Consider the following 18,112-nt stretch of genomic DNA (forward strand, 5'->3'; position numbering starts at 1 on the left):
CTTCACATGGAGTGTACTTCATCTGTGTGTGTGTGTGTTGGCATTCCTCTGTGCGTAAATTGTCTTTCCCGACTCCGTCCCCCTCTTTCGACCTTCGACCGAGCCAGCAGTGGCCTGGATTGATCAAAGCTTTCTGCCGTGCCACAGGGCTAAATCTGGAGATTCAAAATGTCTGTGTGTGTGTGTCCCACTCCAGACAGCAAAGCCAGAGTTCTCACCTGGCCAGTCTGATGAAGTTACTTGCAGTCTTTTCACTCCTCTGTGCTGCCTTTGATTTAGAGTTGCTTGTGGGAGCAGAAATGGGGGAGGGGTGTTAATCCAGTAGGGAGAAAAATACAAGAATGGAGAATATTTCCTAAAAGAAGAGAAAAAGTGGTGAAGGTGACGGGGAAGTTGTATTCTGTTGTATTTCACTGCTCAGTTATGGCTGTGTTGATTGACTCATATACCCCTCAAGCCTCGTCAAGGCAGTTTGTCACTGCTGACATCTGCAGGCCGACTGTGTTCATGTCAGATACCCGGCCAATGACCTCACCATCCATTACCAGTCCTGTATTTACTCAGCTGTGGGATTATGAGTACAGCATAGCTGCTACATCCAGCTAAACAAGTTCTAACGCAGGACTTAACTGTTATTATTCTCTAAACCTCTACAGCTTGCACAGTCAGAAATAAGTTGGCAACTCGTGGATTTTCTTTTTGGACAATTAATAATACTTGATTGAACTTTGGTCAGTGCTAGCACTTTTGTATCTGTCTTTAACACCATTATAATCCATTATAGCTATAATTATAGATCACTGGGTGTTACTGAGAATTATTTTTGTGTGGGTTTTTGGTTAGTTGGTTATGAATAACCAGGATAGTTCAATTCTGTCTGTGTGATATTGTCATTTTGTTTTTTCTTTGCATATACAACAACCTTTTTTTTAAATGTTTGTTGAAAATGTTTGTTGAACCCAGTTTAATTATCCTCGTCTGGAATCATTAGCCTCATCACGTTTTCTTTAATTACTTAGCTAAGCCATTTGTCCCCTGTATTATTCATCTTAATGTATTGTTCTCCCTCATGCTTCCGTTTCTCTTTGTCTCATCCTCTGTGTTGATTTATGTCTTTGTAATGCCCCGTCTCTTTTGATAAATCCTCTGTCTTTTCTCTGAAGTCTCAGGTGTGTCCTGCCACTCAGTCTTTAAATCGTTTATGCGCATCCTAATGAAGCTAACAACAAAAAAATATAGGGTCGGAAAAGTATTCACTAACAATTCATGAAAAATGCATTTAAAATGTTTTATAACTGAGCAGATTCAGATTTATGTGTTTTAATGGTGTGGCCCCTTCTGGGAGCCTTAACCAACCAATTCCAGGCTGACAGACCAGGCCTCATCCATTAACGTCTTCAAGGTTTCCCCAAACATCTCTCTATGCATTGACCTACAATGTTATACCAACACTAAATTGCCTTTGGGAAACCCAGTCTCTTGTCTCTGTAGCCAAATGGCCAGTCTGGTCTTTATAGCCTGTTTTATCACTGAGGAAATAGGAGCAACAGAGCACTCAGGCCCTCAGCTAGTTAATCTCATTGTTAAAATTGGATGCAATGAGTGAAACGGAGTTTGGTTTTATAGAAGAAGGCAGACGTCACCCTGATATGGTTTTGGTTTGTTTAAATTCAGGTCCACAGAAAGACAAATGTAATCATAAAGTTAGCTCCAAAAAAATGCAGAGTGGCCATTTGTGTGTTGGTTAATGTGCTTTGTTCCATTATTGGGAGATGGTTGGAGGGAAGGATCCTTACTTGAGTGGTAAGCTGCCATGAACCATATGACAGTGTTAGCTTGGTCTCTTGCATGATAAAGTGACAGTATACAAAAGACAAATCGTGTTGAGTGTGTCCTTTTAGTAAAACTAGCTTTGGATTCATCCAGTTTCATTTAGCTCCAACAACAAAGAAAATTTTTTTCTTTTTATCATTGAATGAACAAACAAATCTACACACATCTCTGACAGCAGTATTTTAAACATGCACTGATATTAGAAAATAATTATCCATATAATTAAGTCTCCTCTCACCCTTATTGTGACTGATGATGAGGTTCATTTTTCTGGAGATAATCAGACTCTGTAAATGATTAGTCTGTTTGTCTGCCACATAACATTCAGAGCCAGCTTGAACCTCCCATCATTGTTCCTGTTCGTTGACATGATAGAATTTTACAGCTGAACGAAGCTTGCACATTTATATTTAATCTCCTAACTCTCATCCTTAATGCATGAGGAGGATGGGAGACCCCCTAAACTCCCCCCTCCACGACTCAGCCCGCAGGGAGAGGGAAAGAGGAGGATTAGAGCAGGATTAAGTCTGTGGTGTGAACAGGAGCCACGAGACTGCCACAATTATTCACTTCCCGGTCGCTCCTGTGCCTGACTCCCCCTTTCCATACTCCCCTCATTCATACTGTACACTGACAAAAACACATGAACTTCCTCTGATTGTCTTTGCCCTTTTTTCATTCCTTGGCACCTCCAAAGTACGCACTTGTGCGGAGCTTTGTCTGTCACCTCTAATGTTAATTTCTTAAAAAAAAAAAAAAAAAATCGGAAGTTTGTTTTGGTTGTTTTTTTTTTTCTTTTTAGGTAGGAATTTTCTGTACAAGGTTTGTATGTGCTCACTTATCAAGAAACTATAGTGCCAAGTAGAGCCAGATCAAAGGATTGAACTGCCAGGTTCATCTGCCAGTATCGACTAAACATACATTTATTGATAGTTGACAATGTGAAATGAAATTAGTGGACTGTAGAGGCGTTTGTATGTGGATTTTGTCATCTTTCTTTTAAAGTCAGACTAGTCGTGTCCCCCTGTTTCCAGTCTAAGTTAGCTTCAATAGCCAATTATAAATTCTTGAAGAGTTTCTTCTCAGATCAGGCCAGTTTATAAAAATGTTTTCTCTCATGGTGCGACCAGGGCAAACGAGGTTAAAAACCCTCTTAAAATCTGAGCAATAATCTTCTCCAACACTCCCCGAATAAACAAATGAATATCCAGTACAACACTTACACACAGTAAGAGCTAACCGGAGTAATCCCAATTGAACATCCTGTTATTCAGTCCTTTGCTGTTGGATATTATAAAACTAATAATGTTAAAAGTTGAAATCGACGTATGTAAATGTATTAGTGGGTTCCCTGCGGTGTCATGCTCACAGTGGTCATTAAGGCTTTAAAATCTGTCAATGGTGCAGCCTGTGGGAAAACAGAAAACATCTTTCTTCCTTTCTGTTACAAGCTTTTTAACCGATGTTTTGTCTCTTTGTGCTCCCTGTCGTGCGCCCTGGTGCTCTTTCCGTTGTTGTGCTCTCATATCTGAATTAAGCTATAACAAACATAACCATAAAAGTCAACTATGGCTGATAATAGATGAAGCTGGCAGTGCTACATATTACATGTCTAAAAAGTGCTTCATGCGTTCCCCAAAATGTCATACGTTTCTTTTACTTCTTAAGTAAATTGACAGAGCTCTTCCTTTTAGTTGCTCTTGGATTACCAAATTATCAGTATGAGCATTTGCCACAGCAAAATCCAGCATCAGTCAGGCTCTAGTGGCAGGTTAGTTTAAGAAAAAGCGCCTGATCTTGATCCAGACATTACATTAACACTTGCCACCAAATTAAATAACCTTAACCCTCTCCTCCTGTAACCCAAGTCTGGAGTTCTCACTCTAACTTATTACAAATCACCATCTGTAACATGTAACTGACCTCTTGAAGAAATGAGGCTAATATTGACTACAATCTTTGACTTTGAAACTTTTTAATCTTACATCCAGTGAAAAAGTTGCTGCTGAATTTTGTGCTTTCACTACCTCTTCCTTGTGTCCTGATTGGCTCAGCCGGTTTGACACATTAACCGTTATCTCCATGTGTGTGGATTAAAGTGAATGTATTGAACGGATGCAGCGTAGGAGCTTCATCTTCGCAGCCTTATAACTGTTCCATCACACAGAAATCAATAAGTATTTACCTGTAATGAAATTAGCAATCACTCTCTGTCCCCCCCACTCGCCTTTTTTGTCTCCTCTTATCCATGCACAAACGCAACAAACTAATACTGAAGAGTGTTGGTCAACAGCAAACACTGAGGGGGGGATAACGTCTAGTAATAGTCTGGGATAACGTGTTGCCTGTAGTTCAATAAGTGAAACACACAATGCATTACATCTAATGGGGAAATGGATTTCACTTAAATACTCCTTCATTCACACTAAAACTAATGCCAGAGACCTGTGGGTAAGTACATAAGTGTGTGAACGTTATCGTAGCACACTATGAAGATAGAATCACACTGTTGTAAGTGTTGTGTAATACCACTATTAGATTTAAATATGTGGACGCCAAAGAGAAACACGGAGGGATTCAGAATATATAATTAAATGGGATATGACACAAATAAACGGACGTGTCTGATGGAGAAATAAGGAAGCAGATGCATTACTTAATACTTGCTCTCCTGCCAGGCTAAAAGGACTGGACAAAGCCAGATATTTAACGGTGTAATTAGTCAGAATAAATCCACAGTGAATGGATTACTACTTGTCTTAGGCATGCTGATATCCTCCCATGGCCAGGCTTTGGTCCAAACAGAAACAAACAAATGATTAGTGTCAAGTCGATCCCTGAATTGCTTTTGCATTCACCACAGTGCGTGGCTCCACATATTACATCATCTAGGCTTGAGTCCGTTCACTCATTTCTCAAATAAGCATAGACATATGACAGCCAGTAATTAATAATGCGGCTACATTTTAGCACACAAGCGTTTGTAAAAATGAATGAAAATGAAGATGATGTCAGACAGAAAAAAAATTGTATTTTCAGTCATATACTTTGTGTTAGGTACTTCTGCGTTTCATTTTAATTGTTATCACTTTTTGATACTCAAATATATACTTTAATAACTTTCTACAAAATCCCTGTATATAAATGTTATGTTTTAAAAGGTTAGTCTCTGGCCCTGGGAATTGTGACACACAGCAATCTCTGATGTTGTGTAAATCTATTGTATCTGAATTCAATAAACTCAGTGTTCTCCCTTAATATGCTGCACATTAAGAACAAGCCATTGAACTTCTTAAACTCCACCCCTCAGTACTGTGCTTCCCTGTGGGTTTGGGGAAGGGGGTGGAGGGTTAAGTGCTGATGGGGTCACGCAGTACAACAGGCCTATTAGAAGGAGAGTACTGAGGGGGCAGCACCCCCAGACTCAGCGTCTTTAATATTACATGTTGGCACCGCGGTTCCTTGCAGCGTCAGCCAGCTTCCAAGCTGCAGTTTGGCTCGGTGCGGCTTTGCGTATACAACTGTTGGTGTAAGTGTTTGGAGGGCCAGCGCTGTCTGATGTGGCGATGGAGGAGGTGTGCTGTAGATTAGTCCATTGTCGCAGGAGGACTTCTTCTCTGACCCTGACCCCGCCCCGGGATAAGCTGGTAAGGCTTGAGAATCAGGTTTTCTTCTAGAGCAGAGGGGATGCTGTTTGCAGTTATAGAGATGAAGCTTGGCCTTGTGAGGACATCCCATTTCTAACCTCCTCAATCAGTTTGTAAATAGCGTTGTAGTGGCAACCTGTCGGATTGCTGCCCTTAGGTATCTTTTCATCTTGACCTAAGATAAAAAAGTGAAACCTGGACTTGACCTTTGGTTGACCTGCACTGGATAAAGGTGCCTCTGCTGTATAGACACTGGGTATGTGTCCACTTTTGCAGGGCTTCTGAATCTCTTAAAGTTGCACCTCTACCCAGGGGCTCTGTATTCTTTTGTGTTTGCTGACTATAAATATCTCTGATGGTACACCTATGAATCTCTTGATGGTATAAATCAGGCCAGCACACAAACTGGACAGGAAAATTCTTTGCTGTAAGTTGACACGACGCTTCAGATTAAAACCAGGATGTACAGATGTAATCACTCTCTCTGTCTCTGCTAACAGCCAGTGAAACCAGCTCAATTAAGTTACATGTGGTCAGTCTACTGGTGTGTGCAGTTATGTTTTAATGCAAAGTGGTGTGGCAGTAGTTTAAAAGCTGCGTATTGATTTAGTGGCCTGTTTCTCACTGCTTTTATGGCTGTGGCAGTTTTTGCCTGTCTGGTTTACTCCTTGTGAAAATGTTCAAGAGGTTTTTAGAAGTCAGTTGGCTTCTTGACTCACCCATCTGAGGGATTCTTTTGAGAATGAACTCTTAGCAATTTAGATTTTGAAGTTGCAGTCTTCTCAAAAGGTGATAACAAATAGAAAGAAATGAATTTTATTTCCATCAGTGCTTGCTCAAAGTTGGCCTGGTGCAAATCGTCTCCTTAGTCTTAAGTAAACAAACTGACCACCATGTAGGTTTCTTCAGCTTCATATAGCGTGCCAAGCAGTGCCAAATTACTCTGGCTTGCAGAGTAATGTGTGTGTTGTCCCATATGTTTGCCTCTGTTGAACTCATATTCTCTTTGTCTTGTCTCTCTGTTTTTGTCTCCTTCTCTTGCTCAACCACTTCCTGTCTGTCTGAACAGCTTCCTGCCGACCTCAATAAGATGCACCTAACAGACCACGCCCACCAACAGGTGATGCACATGCCTCCCAGCCAGTCAGGGTGCAGCATCGCCAGTGACTCAGGAAGCAGCAGCCTATCAGATATTTACCAGGTGGGTGCCCCATTGTTTTAAAGTTTGACTGGCTATATTCTTTTCCTCTAATGTTACACATTTGCATCCTGTTCTAAGAAGGTCCTTGTTCCATGTCACCATTATTACATTACATACAAGCAATGCTGAAGTCTGTCCAATCCAGTGACAAACCTCTGTCTCTTAAACCACCATGCTGCAGCACCTGCTCTGCTGCAGAAAAGTTTCACTGATGGTGGATTCTTCCCAGCTTGATTTGCTCCTGTTCCCTCCCTCCTTGTAGTCCATGCTATCTTGCTAATTATTGTGCTACAGTTGTGCATCTCGCTCATCTGTCTCCCCTGCTGCGGACAAAAGGTCATATGCAGGAAATGAATCTAACCTTTCAAGCTCTGTCTATACCTGCCACATGTATAGATGTTGTAATGTCCTCAGTATAGCAAGTGTTCCTTTGGGATGTTTCCATAGGTTGTATTCAGTAAAGAGTGGTAGGAAAATACATAGAGTGTGACGTCAGAGGGCATCAGCTGTGCAGATGTTGTTGTACACGATGCTCGATTTCGATCTCCCTAAACAGGAACGTCAGGAAACCTTGAGCGTGGGACAGCTGTAGGACATCATTTACATCAGGAAATGTCCCATTTCCGCCCACTTCTCCCAGTTTATATCATTACATATAAATATACAGATCACCCAAAACAAGGCAAACACACACTAATTTGATGGAAGCACTGGAAACATGTAAACTTTATTTGACCCTTGTGCTCCTTACTGAAGGATGCTTCTAATGTCCGGAAATTAGGATGCTTGGTCGTAGTTTGCATTCATTGCTAGCGGCCACTTTAATGCAGTATAAAAATGTAATGTAAAGGTATTGCCAGACCGCAAAGTCTTTATATTTTACTCGCTCGTCATGTCTGAGCCTTACCTTTATTTGACATTTCACAGAATTCAGTAGCTCACTGTGGTTTTGAATTAAAAGCCTTTCTTGAGTGTGAGGTGTTTAAATGGCTGTGAATCAATAAGCTATGAAAGGATACATGACAAGGCTGTCATCCCATCATTTTAATCCCTCAGGTCTACTATTATCACCTCTTCATACAGAAATCATGATAAATCCAAGAACTTTTCAGTCTTGACACGTTCTCACAGGGTGCTGCAGTTCGTCTTCGCAGCATATGTGCCATGGTCCTCTTACATGTTTGTCTGTGCATGTATGGGTTGGAATGGATTCCATCTAACACCAGCTTGTTAGCATTGTTAGCATTTATCAGTACAACTGTTGAGATCTATTAGCTACAAACTAATGAGCAAGTTACAAGTTAATGAGCTGGTATGATCAATGGGTACTGCTGGCCGCAGTACTAATGATCAGGTTTCTGTGAAGAATGTTAACAACGCTAACAGCCTCTTTTTAAGTCAAGGCAGAGGAAAAACCAACCAGGAGTCAAGTGCAGACACTTTATTCCCCAACAACTGAGCTAATTGTCAAGCTCATTTTAAGGTCTCAGTCTGTATTCAAAATGTATCTCGTTATCTGATTATGTTGCACATTTGACATGCCCCCTCCCCACCAAAAAAACCAAAACTTTCAACAACAAAAAATAAAATAATAAGGGGAAAGTAATATGGGCAGAAAAATGCACAAACGAACTTCATTCACAGAGTGTATTTGACATGTAGGAAACTTTGTTTAATGAAAATGGTCTCTGACACTGCATAAGGGCTTCTGGTACTTATTTACATATGTTGGGAATGCCCTGCAGAGACTAGTTTCTGGGTGATGGTTGCCTTTAACTTCTCTGAGATTAATGTGCTTTCCTCATCCATAACAGTCATTTTAAACAGTTTCTCCCATCTGGGCCTGAAACTGATCAAAAAGGGAGCATTTAATAGACTCATTGAAGAGAAGAAACTGATTGCCACATGCTGGAAGTTACTCAACTCCCTTTCCTATCTAATCTGTGTTGTAAAAACAGACCTAAATGAACCAAATCAGCTATTTGAACCTCCTCCTCTGCCACTGCCTGCCCTCATACCTCAGCCTGTCTGCAGAGCATTTGCAGATTGATGCAAGTCAGGTCAGCCTGGTTCAAACATTTAACACCTAAGACCTGATCTCTTCATCCTGAGATTAGATATTAATCACACAGATCTGATCCCATCAGCTTGCCACCGACCCAGCTCTGTGTTTGTTTACAACTGTCTTAAAGTGCTGACCCTTCACTGAGCCGTGGTCCTGAGCTGTCAGCGCATCAGGCTGTTTTTGTCACGCACTTCTCCCATTCAACCTCTTTTATTTTTAACCCCTCACTCCCTCTTTCTTTTCAACCTTTTTCTGCCTCCTCCAGGTCTCTCATATTCCTCCTGTGTGCCCTTTCGCTTCTATAAATCCTGCTCCTGTCAATCACACTCTATTATTCTATTATTCTCTACTATTCTTTTTTTTGCTTTTCCTTCCTTTCTTTCATATGAACATGTGGTGCATTTCTCTCTGATTTTTATCTCTTTTCCGGCTTTGTTATTCCAACACGGCACTGTGAAATGGTGAGAGTTTGTGGGCAGATCTTCCCTTGTCTCTAAGAAATGTTCTCCTGGTTCAAACTCGTTCTGAGACCAGGGGACTTGGGCTGAAAGGGCACATCTTGCATTCTGAATGAACTGGGATATGTCAGTGGCAGTGGGGAGAGACAACAAAAGTGAGGTGTCATTGTCTCAGGGTTGCACCACTGTCCTTTGCATGTCACTGTTATCCAACAAAAGTTTAAATTAATGGGCAGATTCTGGCTCTGAACACTCCTGGCCTGAAGAATTAATGAAAGAAAAGAATCAATAACTCAGACGTGAAGCAAAAACGTTTTGCTGCAGAATAACATGCAGGTTAAGCTGTTGTTGAGTTGTTTTGTTTTAGTGTCTTGTGTGTCGGTTAAGAAATTTTGGAGAATCTGTCTCATTTTTTGTGTTGGTCATGTAGCATCTGTACAATTAAAATAAAAATCTGACTGTATGTTTGTGCTTTACTCGTGTATTCGGCCAAATTAAATGTATCTGGTGCAGAACAGGGCAGAGCTGAGCTGCTGGTGTGTTTTTAAGTCCTCTAAATAGCTTGTCCAACCTAATTTATGAAAGCAAGAGTGGACCTGTGCCTGAACTCGGGATGGACTGTTGGCTTAATCCCCTCGCCTCAGAAAAACCTATAAAAACCTTTGGCCAGGTACCAAGTCTCCCTTGAACCTAAAAGCTCGATTCCATTGTTTGTTGAGGAGTCCATTTTGCAGTGTGTGGGCCAGGAAATTGTGCATGTAAGTCAAAGTTAAAACAAATTAGTACAGAATGATGCAGTGAGATAAGGATCACCTGATTACCACCCCAAACGTAGACATATTAGTTAAATTGGCTGAGCCTGAATAAATAAATAAAACAATTCTTTACAAAATCTGTCTCACCAGTCCTCAACAACTATACCAGTACTACCATTTTACAAAATTCATTTTAAGTAAAATCTGACTCAGTTTTTCTAGATGATCCCTCTTTGTTTTTAGGCTTACCTGTTAGATCTAACAGATGGCCTGCAGTCTCGCCAATACCTCTGGAGAACTCTTCTTTTCACCTCGCGGTTGAAGGTTCAATTCCCACCTGACCTGAAAGCCTCCTGTGCCCCTTTAGAACCACACTCTGCCAACCATCTGTTTATCCTGCGCAGGGGAAATATGGTGGAATATGAATTATTACTGCCAGATTTAAATATTTGGCTGTTTGCCTCAGTTTTCTAGTTTGGGATGTGGTGTGAGGGTGTTAGCTCAGGGTCACAGGGACAGCTGCTCATTCCAAGGTTATTCCTCATGTGTTGTGTGGATGATACATCACTTAAAATAAAGGGAAAATTGAATAGGGCTGTGAAGTAGAGGGGGTGTTTAATAGCTTAAAATTTGTACATATTTTGAGCTTGGACACTGTTTATAATCCATAACTGACATGCCAGTTGTCAGAAACTGAAAGTATTGGAGGTAAATAAATTCAGTCAGGCAGGCTGCTTTTACTTATTTCATTACCACTTCAACTGGTGCACCATTTCAAGAGCTACGAATTATGCCATCATCGTCACGCTCCTCCCGAATTAATTTCTAGGTCACATTGTTGTTGGAATTGCACCTTCAGATTGTACTTTTTGAGCCAATCAGGGAGGCAAATTAAACCCAGTTTAAAATGATTACATGTCCTGAAATCCATAAAATGCAGTTTGGCTTTAAAACGCTGATTTCTGTTTTTCAGATGTACTATCAAAGGCTTCTACACATACTTTTTTTTTTTCCTCCCTCAAACTGACACCAAGCTTTTCCTGCTGTATTTGCTTCAGGCCACAGAGAGCGAGCTGGGAGATGTGGATCTGTCCGGACTTCCAGAGGCTGCGGTGGACAGCGAGGAAGAGGAGGAGGAAGACGAGGACCTGGAGAGAGCTTCAGATACTCTCCTGGGCCGAGACCTGGTTCGAGAGTGTCTGGAAAAAGAACCAGCCGACCGCAACGACGATGACATTGGTCAGTCTGACTCTTTGCTGCTCTGCGTTTAGAATTATAACTCCAGAAAGTGATTTCAATAAGAACGACTTCATTATCATGAAATAAGGTGCTGACACAGCCTGCGCCTGCATGTCACACACAAGGACTTTAGTTGCTATTTTTATATTTCACGTACACAATACACAGCTCTCGGACACCATCTATCCGTCTAAACGTCAGTAGCCTTCCAGTGTGTATTATTAAGCAGGCAATCAGAGAGACGACCTCATTAGCGGGACCCAGTGGGGTTCTGGAGGAGAAGGTGACCACATCAGAGAGCTGAGAGTAGTTGTAAAGGCCCGACCTGCTGTGTGCCTGCTGGGAAGCTGGCCTTCTCGTGGCCTTCACTGCTGACTGCTTACACTCAGCTCATTCAGAGGGAAGAGGTGCAGGAGGACGTGGATCACCAAAGTTCATCAGTGGTTCACATAGAATCGGAAAAATTTCTAAAATGTTTTAAAAAAAAAAAAATAGTTGGCTGTCAGAAGTGAGACACACTTTAGCCCAGTGATTGAGGCATTGAGACCCAACCAATGAGTCATTAAATGACGGTGAAAAAAAGAAAAGCACAGCAGATAATCTCATCTCTTTGAGACGAAATCAAGTTTATTTTTTCCATGAATTTTTGTGTCATTTGTCTTCTTCATTACTGGGTTTTTGCACCTCTTCTGTCCTCTTCAAAGTATTCAAATGATACAGTATTGGAAAAGAAAATCAGCCTTTGGTTTAACTGCTCACAATCTGTAAACATGTGCAAGCCGATGAGCAGTGCTCTGTAGACATAGCCTAAAGGCTTATCGTTCAGATCATTATTAGCTTGATTTTTGCCAGTTTAATGTAGTCCAACAAGAGCTGTTAGTCTGAAGTGTTCATTTGTACATTTATAACCTTGTACAGTGTACCTTTAGCCACCATATTGTTGATTTTCCACATAAGGATTGTTTCCACTCACAGTAATCAACATATCCTAAACTGAATCTATAAACCAAACAAGACTTTTAACCACCTGGAGCTTCAAGCTGCCTAAAGAACAGAAAGAATTACTTAAAATACTGGCACAGTTAAGTCCAAGTTTGTTTTTTTAAATTAAGAAAAAAAAATAGCAACAGAAAGGGACAGAGACGAAAAGGACGACGAGGAAATGAAGGAGGCGACAGCAGCAGGGGGAATAAAAGGGAGCTGCTGAGGCAGGCTGCGTACTGTGCAGGCTGGAGCTGGGTCACTCTGTTCTGAGCCACAGTGCAGAGGGAGCAGACAGATGATCAGCAGGGAAGGAACAGGCTGTGAAAGTTACTCATTAGGCATGAAAATCTTAAGCACTGACGCAGGCTAATAACGGTAGGGTTATTAGCTGGGATGAAAACCTTGGAAGTGTACTGTGATCTGTGTGTTAGTATTTTGTTCTGTTGTTTGATTTCTGTGTAGTGTTAGCTCGCTGTAGGGACCTTTTAAAAAGTCCATATTTTGTTTTAGAAATGCTGCAGTGGAAAAATCAATGAGTGTTTTTACCTGGAATGCACAAGTTCCATTGATAAATGCTCTCTGCATGTTTCGCAAGAGTTTAGGTTTTCTTCTTGGTATTTAATTGCTTTATTCTCTCACTTTCTTCCTTTTTCTGCTTTCTAGAACAACTACTGGAGTTCATGCACCAGCTGCCTGCCTTTGCCAACATGACCATGTCTGTGCGCAGGGAATTGTGCAGCGTCATGGTGTTTGAGGTGGTGGAGCAGGCTGGCACAGTCATACTGCAAAACAAACAGGAGGTATGAAAGAATTGCTAACACACACCCTGAAACCTGTAAACAGAAGAGTATCACAGCACACAACATTTAGATATTAGTGTTCTGAAGTTAAGGTTAAAGTTAAGGTTCTTTGTGCAGTCATAGAATTTCTTATTTTTTAATGTTAATGACCTCCTTTACTTGCCTGTAGATTAATCACTAGTGGGGTAATAAGGACAAGCAAAATATGTTTTGTTTTTCTTTTATATTTGCTTCATTAACCCAATTGCACTGAATTCCCATAACACTTAGATTAATGTTTGTTTTATGTCAGTAAGAGACAAGATGAGTTTGCAGGCTTGTTGATTCTTAATTGTGTCATTAATGTAATTACGGTTAAAAGATCTTAAATTTTTTCTGTCCGTAGCCTGGAAAACAGTGATGTAACCTTCCAAAAAGCACACAAAAATCCACTCATGCATGAAGGGAGTTGTAGTAGGCCATCATTGCTGCAAAAGTATGTCAGATGGAAGAAAAAGCACAAAAAAACACACAGAAGTACATAAAACCACACACACACACTCACACTCAGGTGGTTAAAAGAACACATACAGGTGTTGACACATTTCTGTGTGCGTCGACACACACGTCCCCACCATCTCCCAGTCTATCCAAAGCTGATTCACATACAGAAACTGGTAGTGTGCGAAGTTGCTGCAGAGTAAAAGTCCCGTCAATCACCTGCTACATGGCTAATTAATTAAGTTACATGCCTGAGAAACGGGAGCTCTGTCATGGCTGTTTGGGACCCACACAGCAGCATTAGAACCGACAGGGTGATAAATGGCAATGAACTGCCAGCCGGCAAGCTCCAGTAGCACAACACACACACACACACACAGGCAGTGTGCGTCGTATGGACGTCTGTGTTTCCATACCGTCCGCATCGAGTGCATCGGGTCTGCTTGATGGACAGGTCTCCTCCGCTCTGTCTGTCTCTCTGTGGAATCTGTGTTGAAGGTCAAAGAGAAGCGCTTGGCTCTTCGCACAAGTGCAGACATTTCTGCTAAGTGAGTGAGAGAGGGAACAGAAAATTACAAAAAAAAAAAAAGTCTGAAGTAGTCTGACAGAAGTAGAAAGAGGGGTAAAGTGCTTCAGAGGACGGAAAGGAAGAGACAATTGCAGTAGAGTGTGTCGGTGTGGGAACTTCAGAGTTACAGCAAGGAGTGAAACCAACTAACCTTTCTTTACTCGTCATCTTATTTAAAGAATACAAACCTGACAGATAGTTTACCCACCTCAGCAGGAGACAATAAACATTTGTGGCATAAATTCACGTTAACTATCTAATTGCTAGTGTTAAAATTAAACGAAAGGTATGAAAATAGCATTACGTTCAATCTGTATGTGGTTGATTACCTTACCTGACCTTGCTTATTACCATTTCACCATTTCTGAGAAATAAGGAGAGTGAGAGTCTGAGTCGGTAAAAGAGAAGCTGGTGGGGGCAGAAAGTGAGAAGCACTGAGAGAATTGGAGATTTGCTGGTTGAGAAACAGCGAGAGAATGAAAAGGCAATGAGGAGGAAATATCAGTTTTAGTGGCGAAGGGAGCCCAGGGCTCTGTCACCCTCCCTGCACGTACTCACACCGGGGAAGAATGGCTTGTTATATTATGCCTGCTAGCATTTTCTTTTTCAAAAGCCACCACTAGACCACAATACCTCTTCAGCACCACACTCATAGCTCACACAGTGCACATTATGCTCACAATACACTAAATGTCAGCTCGTAATCTGTCTCCACTTTAACAGTCACGCTTGTGCAGTGGTGCAGTGATATCCAGTGTGCTCTTTGAAATTGAATGATTTATGAAAAAACTGCGCAAAGTGAAACACAATCATGTGTTTCACATTGTTGCTCGTGTGCCCACGCCGGTTATACCGCAAGAGTAGGTTGATCAACAAGATATTACATATGGATGTACAGTTTATTGACGTTGTTGTGGAGCTTGAAGGAAAAGCAAAAAAAAACCCCCAAAATTGACAAAGCAGTGTTGATGTTCGGTATAACTTGTGTAAATAAAGAATGGTTTAAATGTTGTGCGTTTGGTGTCTGCAGTTGGACCTCTGGTATGTTATCCTGAACGGGGCCGTGGAGATCATCCACCCGGATGGCAGAATGGAGACTCTTTGCATGGGCAACAGTTTTGGCATCTCACCTTCACTGGACAAGCAGTACATGAACGGAGAAGTTCGCACCAAGGGGGACGACTGCCAGGTAAAGGCGACTGAGAAAGAGGGAATCCTGTATTGAGAGGTTCAATGTGGCTGTTTACAAAGGAATTGTGTAATAATCTGTTGATGGCATTCCAGCACAAAAACAACCTTCTTTATTTGCACATATGCACATGGCAGACTAAGACAAGTGTTTTTCAGGGTGCAACTAGAAATAAAACTTATTTAGTAAATGAGGACAGAACAGTGACACGTTGATAATTGCAAATGATACCAAAGATCACCATACACGTTCTGTCGGGGTTTTTGCAGTTATTTGCAGTTGCATAATTTTTTTTAGTTCAGTTGTGTGATGTAAAAGGTAGGTTCCCTTTTTAATCTTGACCCGCTCGACTTCATTTTGCAAAACGTTTGTCACAGTGCAAGGATTGCAAAGTTAAACCTTTGTTCTTCTGACTAGTGTAGAAGCATGCAACCCCATCTACATAATGACATGTCTGAAAGTAGAGAATTTCATTTTTACTCTTCTTTCATTTACAGCTCTTTTTAAAACACAGAACCCTTTTTGTAAGTTAAATAACTCATAGGCCTGTTGTGCATCGTCATGGGTGAGTGGTCTGTTTCTCAAATGAGTTCACAAATAGCCTTGCAGGTTTCTTATAGAAAGCCATTCTTGTTACAGAGCTGGTATGTGATGTTAATGAGTTCGCAGAGGCCGAGCATATACTTGCAGTAACCTCTGTTCACACTGCCTGGTTATTGCACTGCACACATCATTTCCTTTCTCCACATACAGAGGAACTTGCAGAGGTATGGGTTAGAGAGTCAAATGCAGAAACCTAATGAGTTGGTCAAGGGAAGTGCATCGAGTGACAGTACTGAAGGGTAGTGACAAGTAATTTCTGATGCTTTTCAGTGTGAAACAATAGGAAATTAGTTTAGATGGGTAGTTAAGAGGATTTTGACTACTTCTGCTGATCTCCCATGTCTCTCTCTGTCAGCCATCATGCTTCTTCTGTGCTTTTGTTTGAGTACCCTGCTGTGGTGCAGAGCAGTGTTTTGCTCTACTACAAGTTCACCCGCTTTCCCCATGTCATCCTCGACCAGTTCGTCTGCATCGCCCAGGAGGACTACTGGCGCATCCTCAACCATGTGGAGAAAAACACGCACAAGGTGGAAGAGGAGGGCGAGATTGTGATGGTGAAGGAGCACCGAGAGCTTGACCGCAGCGGGACCAGGAAGGGACACATCGTCATAAAGGTTAGTGGCTTTAAATGTTAAAAGGTTGTGTCGGTAGATTTTAAAGAGCCAGTCTTTGACCAGGGATCAAGAAAGCTTTTTGCTGTTCTGAAGCGTCTGCTGTCCCCAACCCCTGACAAATATCAACACAGTAATGCATTATTGGTATCTCTGTGGATAGAAAAGTGGGGAATGCTAGGGGTTCAAATGGAAGCTGAGGTTAATCTGATGTTTCACCCAGAGCTCAGCCTGACTTGATAGAGAAATACATTTAACTTTGTTCAAGGACATGTCCTAAACAAGGTGAGACAGAGAAGGCTTATTGCATGTTTAATCTCACCCTAAGCTTGGGTTAGCTTCATAATGAGAAAATGAAGTTGTCATCCTTTGTTTTTTTTTCATTATTATCTACTAAATACTCTGAAATGGCTTCAATTGATTTGAGTATCGCCTCATTATAGTTTGACCATGCCCTCATAAACAATATCTTGCAAAAACATCAATGCAGCTGCTCAGTGTTCTTTGTTTATTGTCTAGCAGTACCTTTAGCACAATTAGTGTTTGCTTGAGCATTTTCTTGTACGGCACATTGCAAAGCGCTCCAAGGCCTTTTGATCCTTTTCCTGAGCCTCTAGAGGCAGCCAGGTATTGATTGGATAATGGGCCTGAATGATCCTCTTGGCCACTTCTCTGAGGAAGGCTGTTGGCTCCAAAAACACATCCAGTGAAGACGAGTCAATTCACAAGTGTTAGCGTTTCCGCTTCTGTTTTTGGATTTGTTTTTTTTGTGTTGGACAAAAGTGGATGCTTCTCTACTTTCTGTTCCCTGTCAAATGAATCATTTCCTTCAGAAACCTTCTCTGTCACAGTATTAACAAACTCACTATGTCTCAGACACTGTTTGTCTGCCACAGAGAAGTTTTGCCCCAAATAACCTATTAAGATTTGATCTTCTTCAAATACAGAAAAAGTGCTACAAACAGTATTTCTGAGGTTCTGGTTAGGACTCGGGCTATGCTATGAATTAAGGTGAAGTTAAGCATAGAGTTAGTGTTAGGGTTTAGGCTGTACACAATGATTGGATGTCAATGTAATGTCCTAACAAGGAAAGCTGCACAAAGCTGTGTGTGTGTGCACATCTTTGTCTTTGACTGACAGTTTGGTTCAATAGCTGCATCTTTGTAGTTTATGTCCTTGTCACTTTTATGATTAATGTTGACTTAATTTATTCAAACTGGCTTGTACGTGCACTATTCTGCATGCTTTCTTTGACGTGTGAGTGTGTGTGTGTGTTCGAGCTTCTGCTTATGTGGGCTTTTGCATGCCTATGTTGTGTGTGTGTCTGTATAGATTATATGTGACCTTGTGTCTTTTCAGCTGTCTTACACGTGTATTTATGACTGTGTGCTGTATGTTTTTCTGTGTATTCTTATTTGTATGTGGGCTTATTTTTTTTCCACCCCAGGGAACCCCAGAGCGCCTGATCATGCACCTGGTGGAAGAACCGTCGGTGGTGGACCCCACCTACATTGAAGACTTTCTGCTGACCTACAGGACCTTCCTCTCCAATCCCATGGAGGTCGGCAAGAAACTGCTGGAGTGGTTCCAGGTGGACAGCCTGCGGGACACGGTGAGTTTGTGGGCTTATGGTTGGCTCTGGTAGTTTGGGTATGTACGTATTTGCATAAGAATAGTAA

General features: G+C 41.4%; 1 protein-coding gene across 8 annotated transcripts in view; it reads left to right on the forward strand.

Annotated features, from left to right (window-relative positions):
• Positions 1 to 18,112, forward strand: part of rapgef6 (Rap guanine nucleotide exchange factor (GEF) 6) — a 131,769-nt gene that overhangs the window by 78,576 nt on the left and 35,081 nt on the right. For all 8 annotated transcript variants that reach the window (XM_046409892.1, XM_046409893.1, XM_046409894.1 and 5 more), the window contains 6 exons: positions 6,550 to 6,681; positions 11,018 to 11,198; positions 12,846 to 12,982; positions 15,061 to 15,219; positions 16,284 to 16,436; positions 17,881 to 18,045. In XM_046409892.1, coding sequence (XP_046265848.1) covers positions 6,550 to 6,681; positions 11,018 to 11,198; positions 12,846 to 12,982; positions 15,061 to 15,219; positions 16,284 to 16,436; positions 17,881 to 18,045 — 927 coding nt within the window. The remainder of the gene's footprint in view (positions 1 to 6,549; positions 6,682 to 11,017; positions 11,199 to 12,845; positions 12,983 to 15,060; positions 15,220 to 16,283; positions 16,437 to 17,880; positions 18,046 to 18,112) is intronic.

Source organism: Scatophagus argus, chromosome 14 (genome assembly GCF_020382885.2).
Source record: "Scatophagus argus isolate fScaArg1 chromosome 14, fScaArg1.pri, whole genome shotgun sequence".
Taxonomy (NCBI): Eukaryota; Metazoa; Chordata; class Actinopteri; family Scatophagidae; genus Scatophagus; species Scatophagus argus.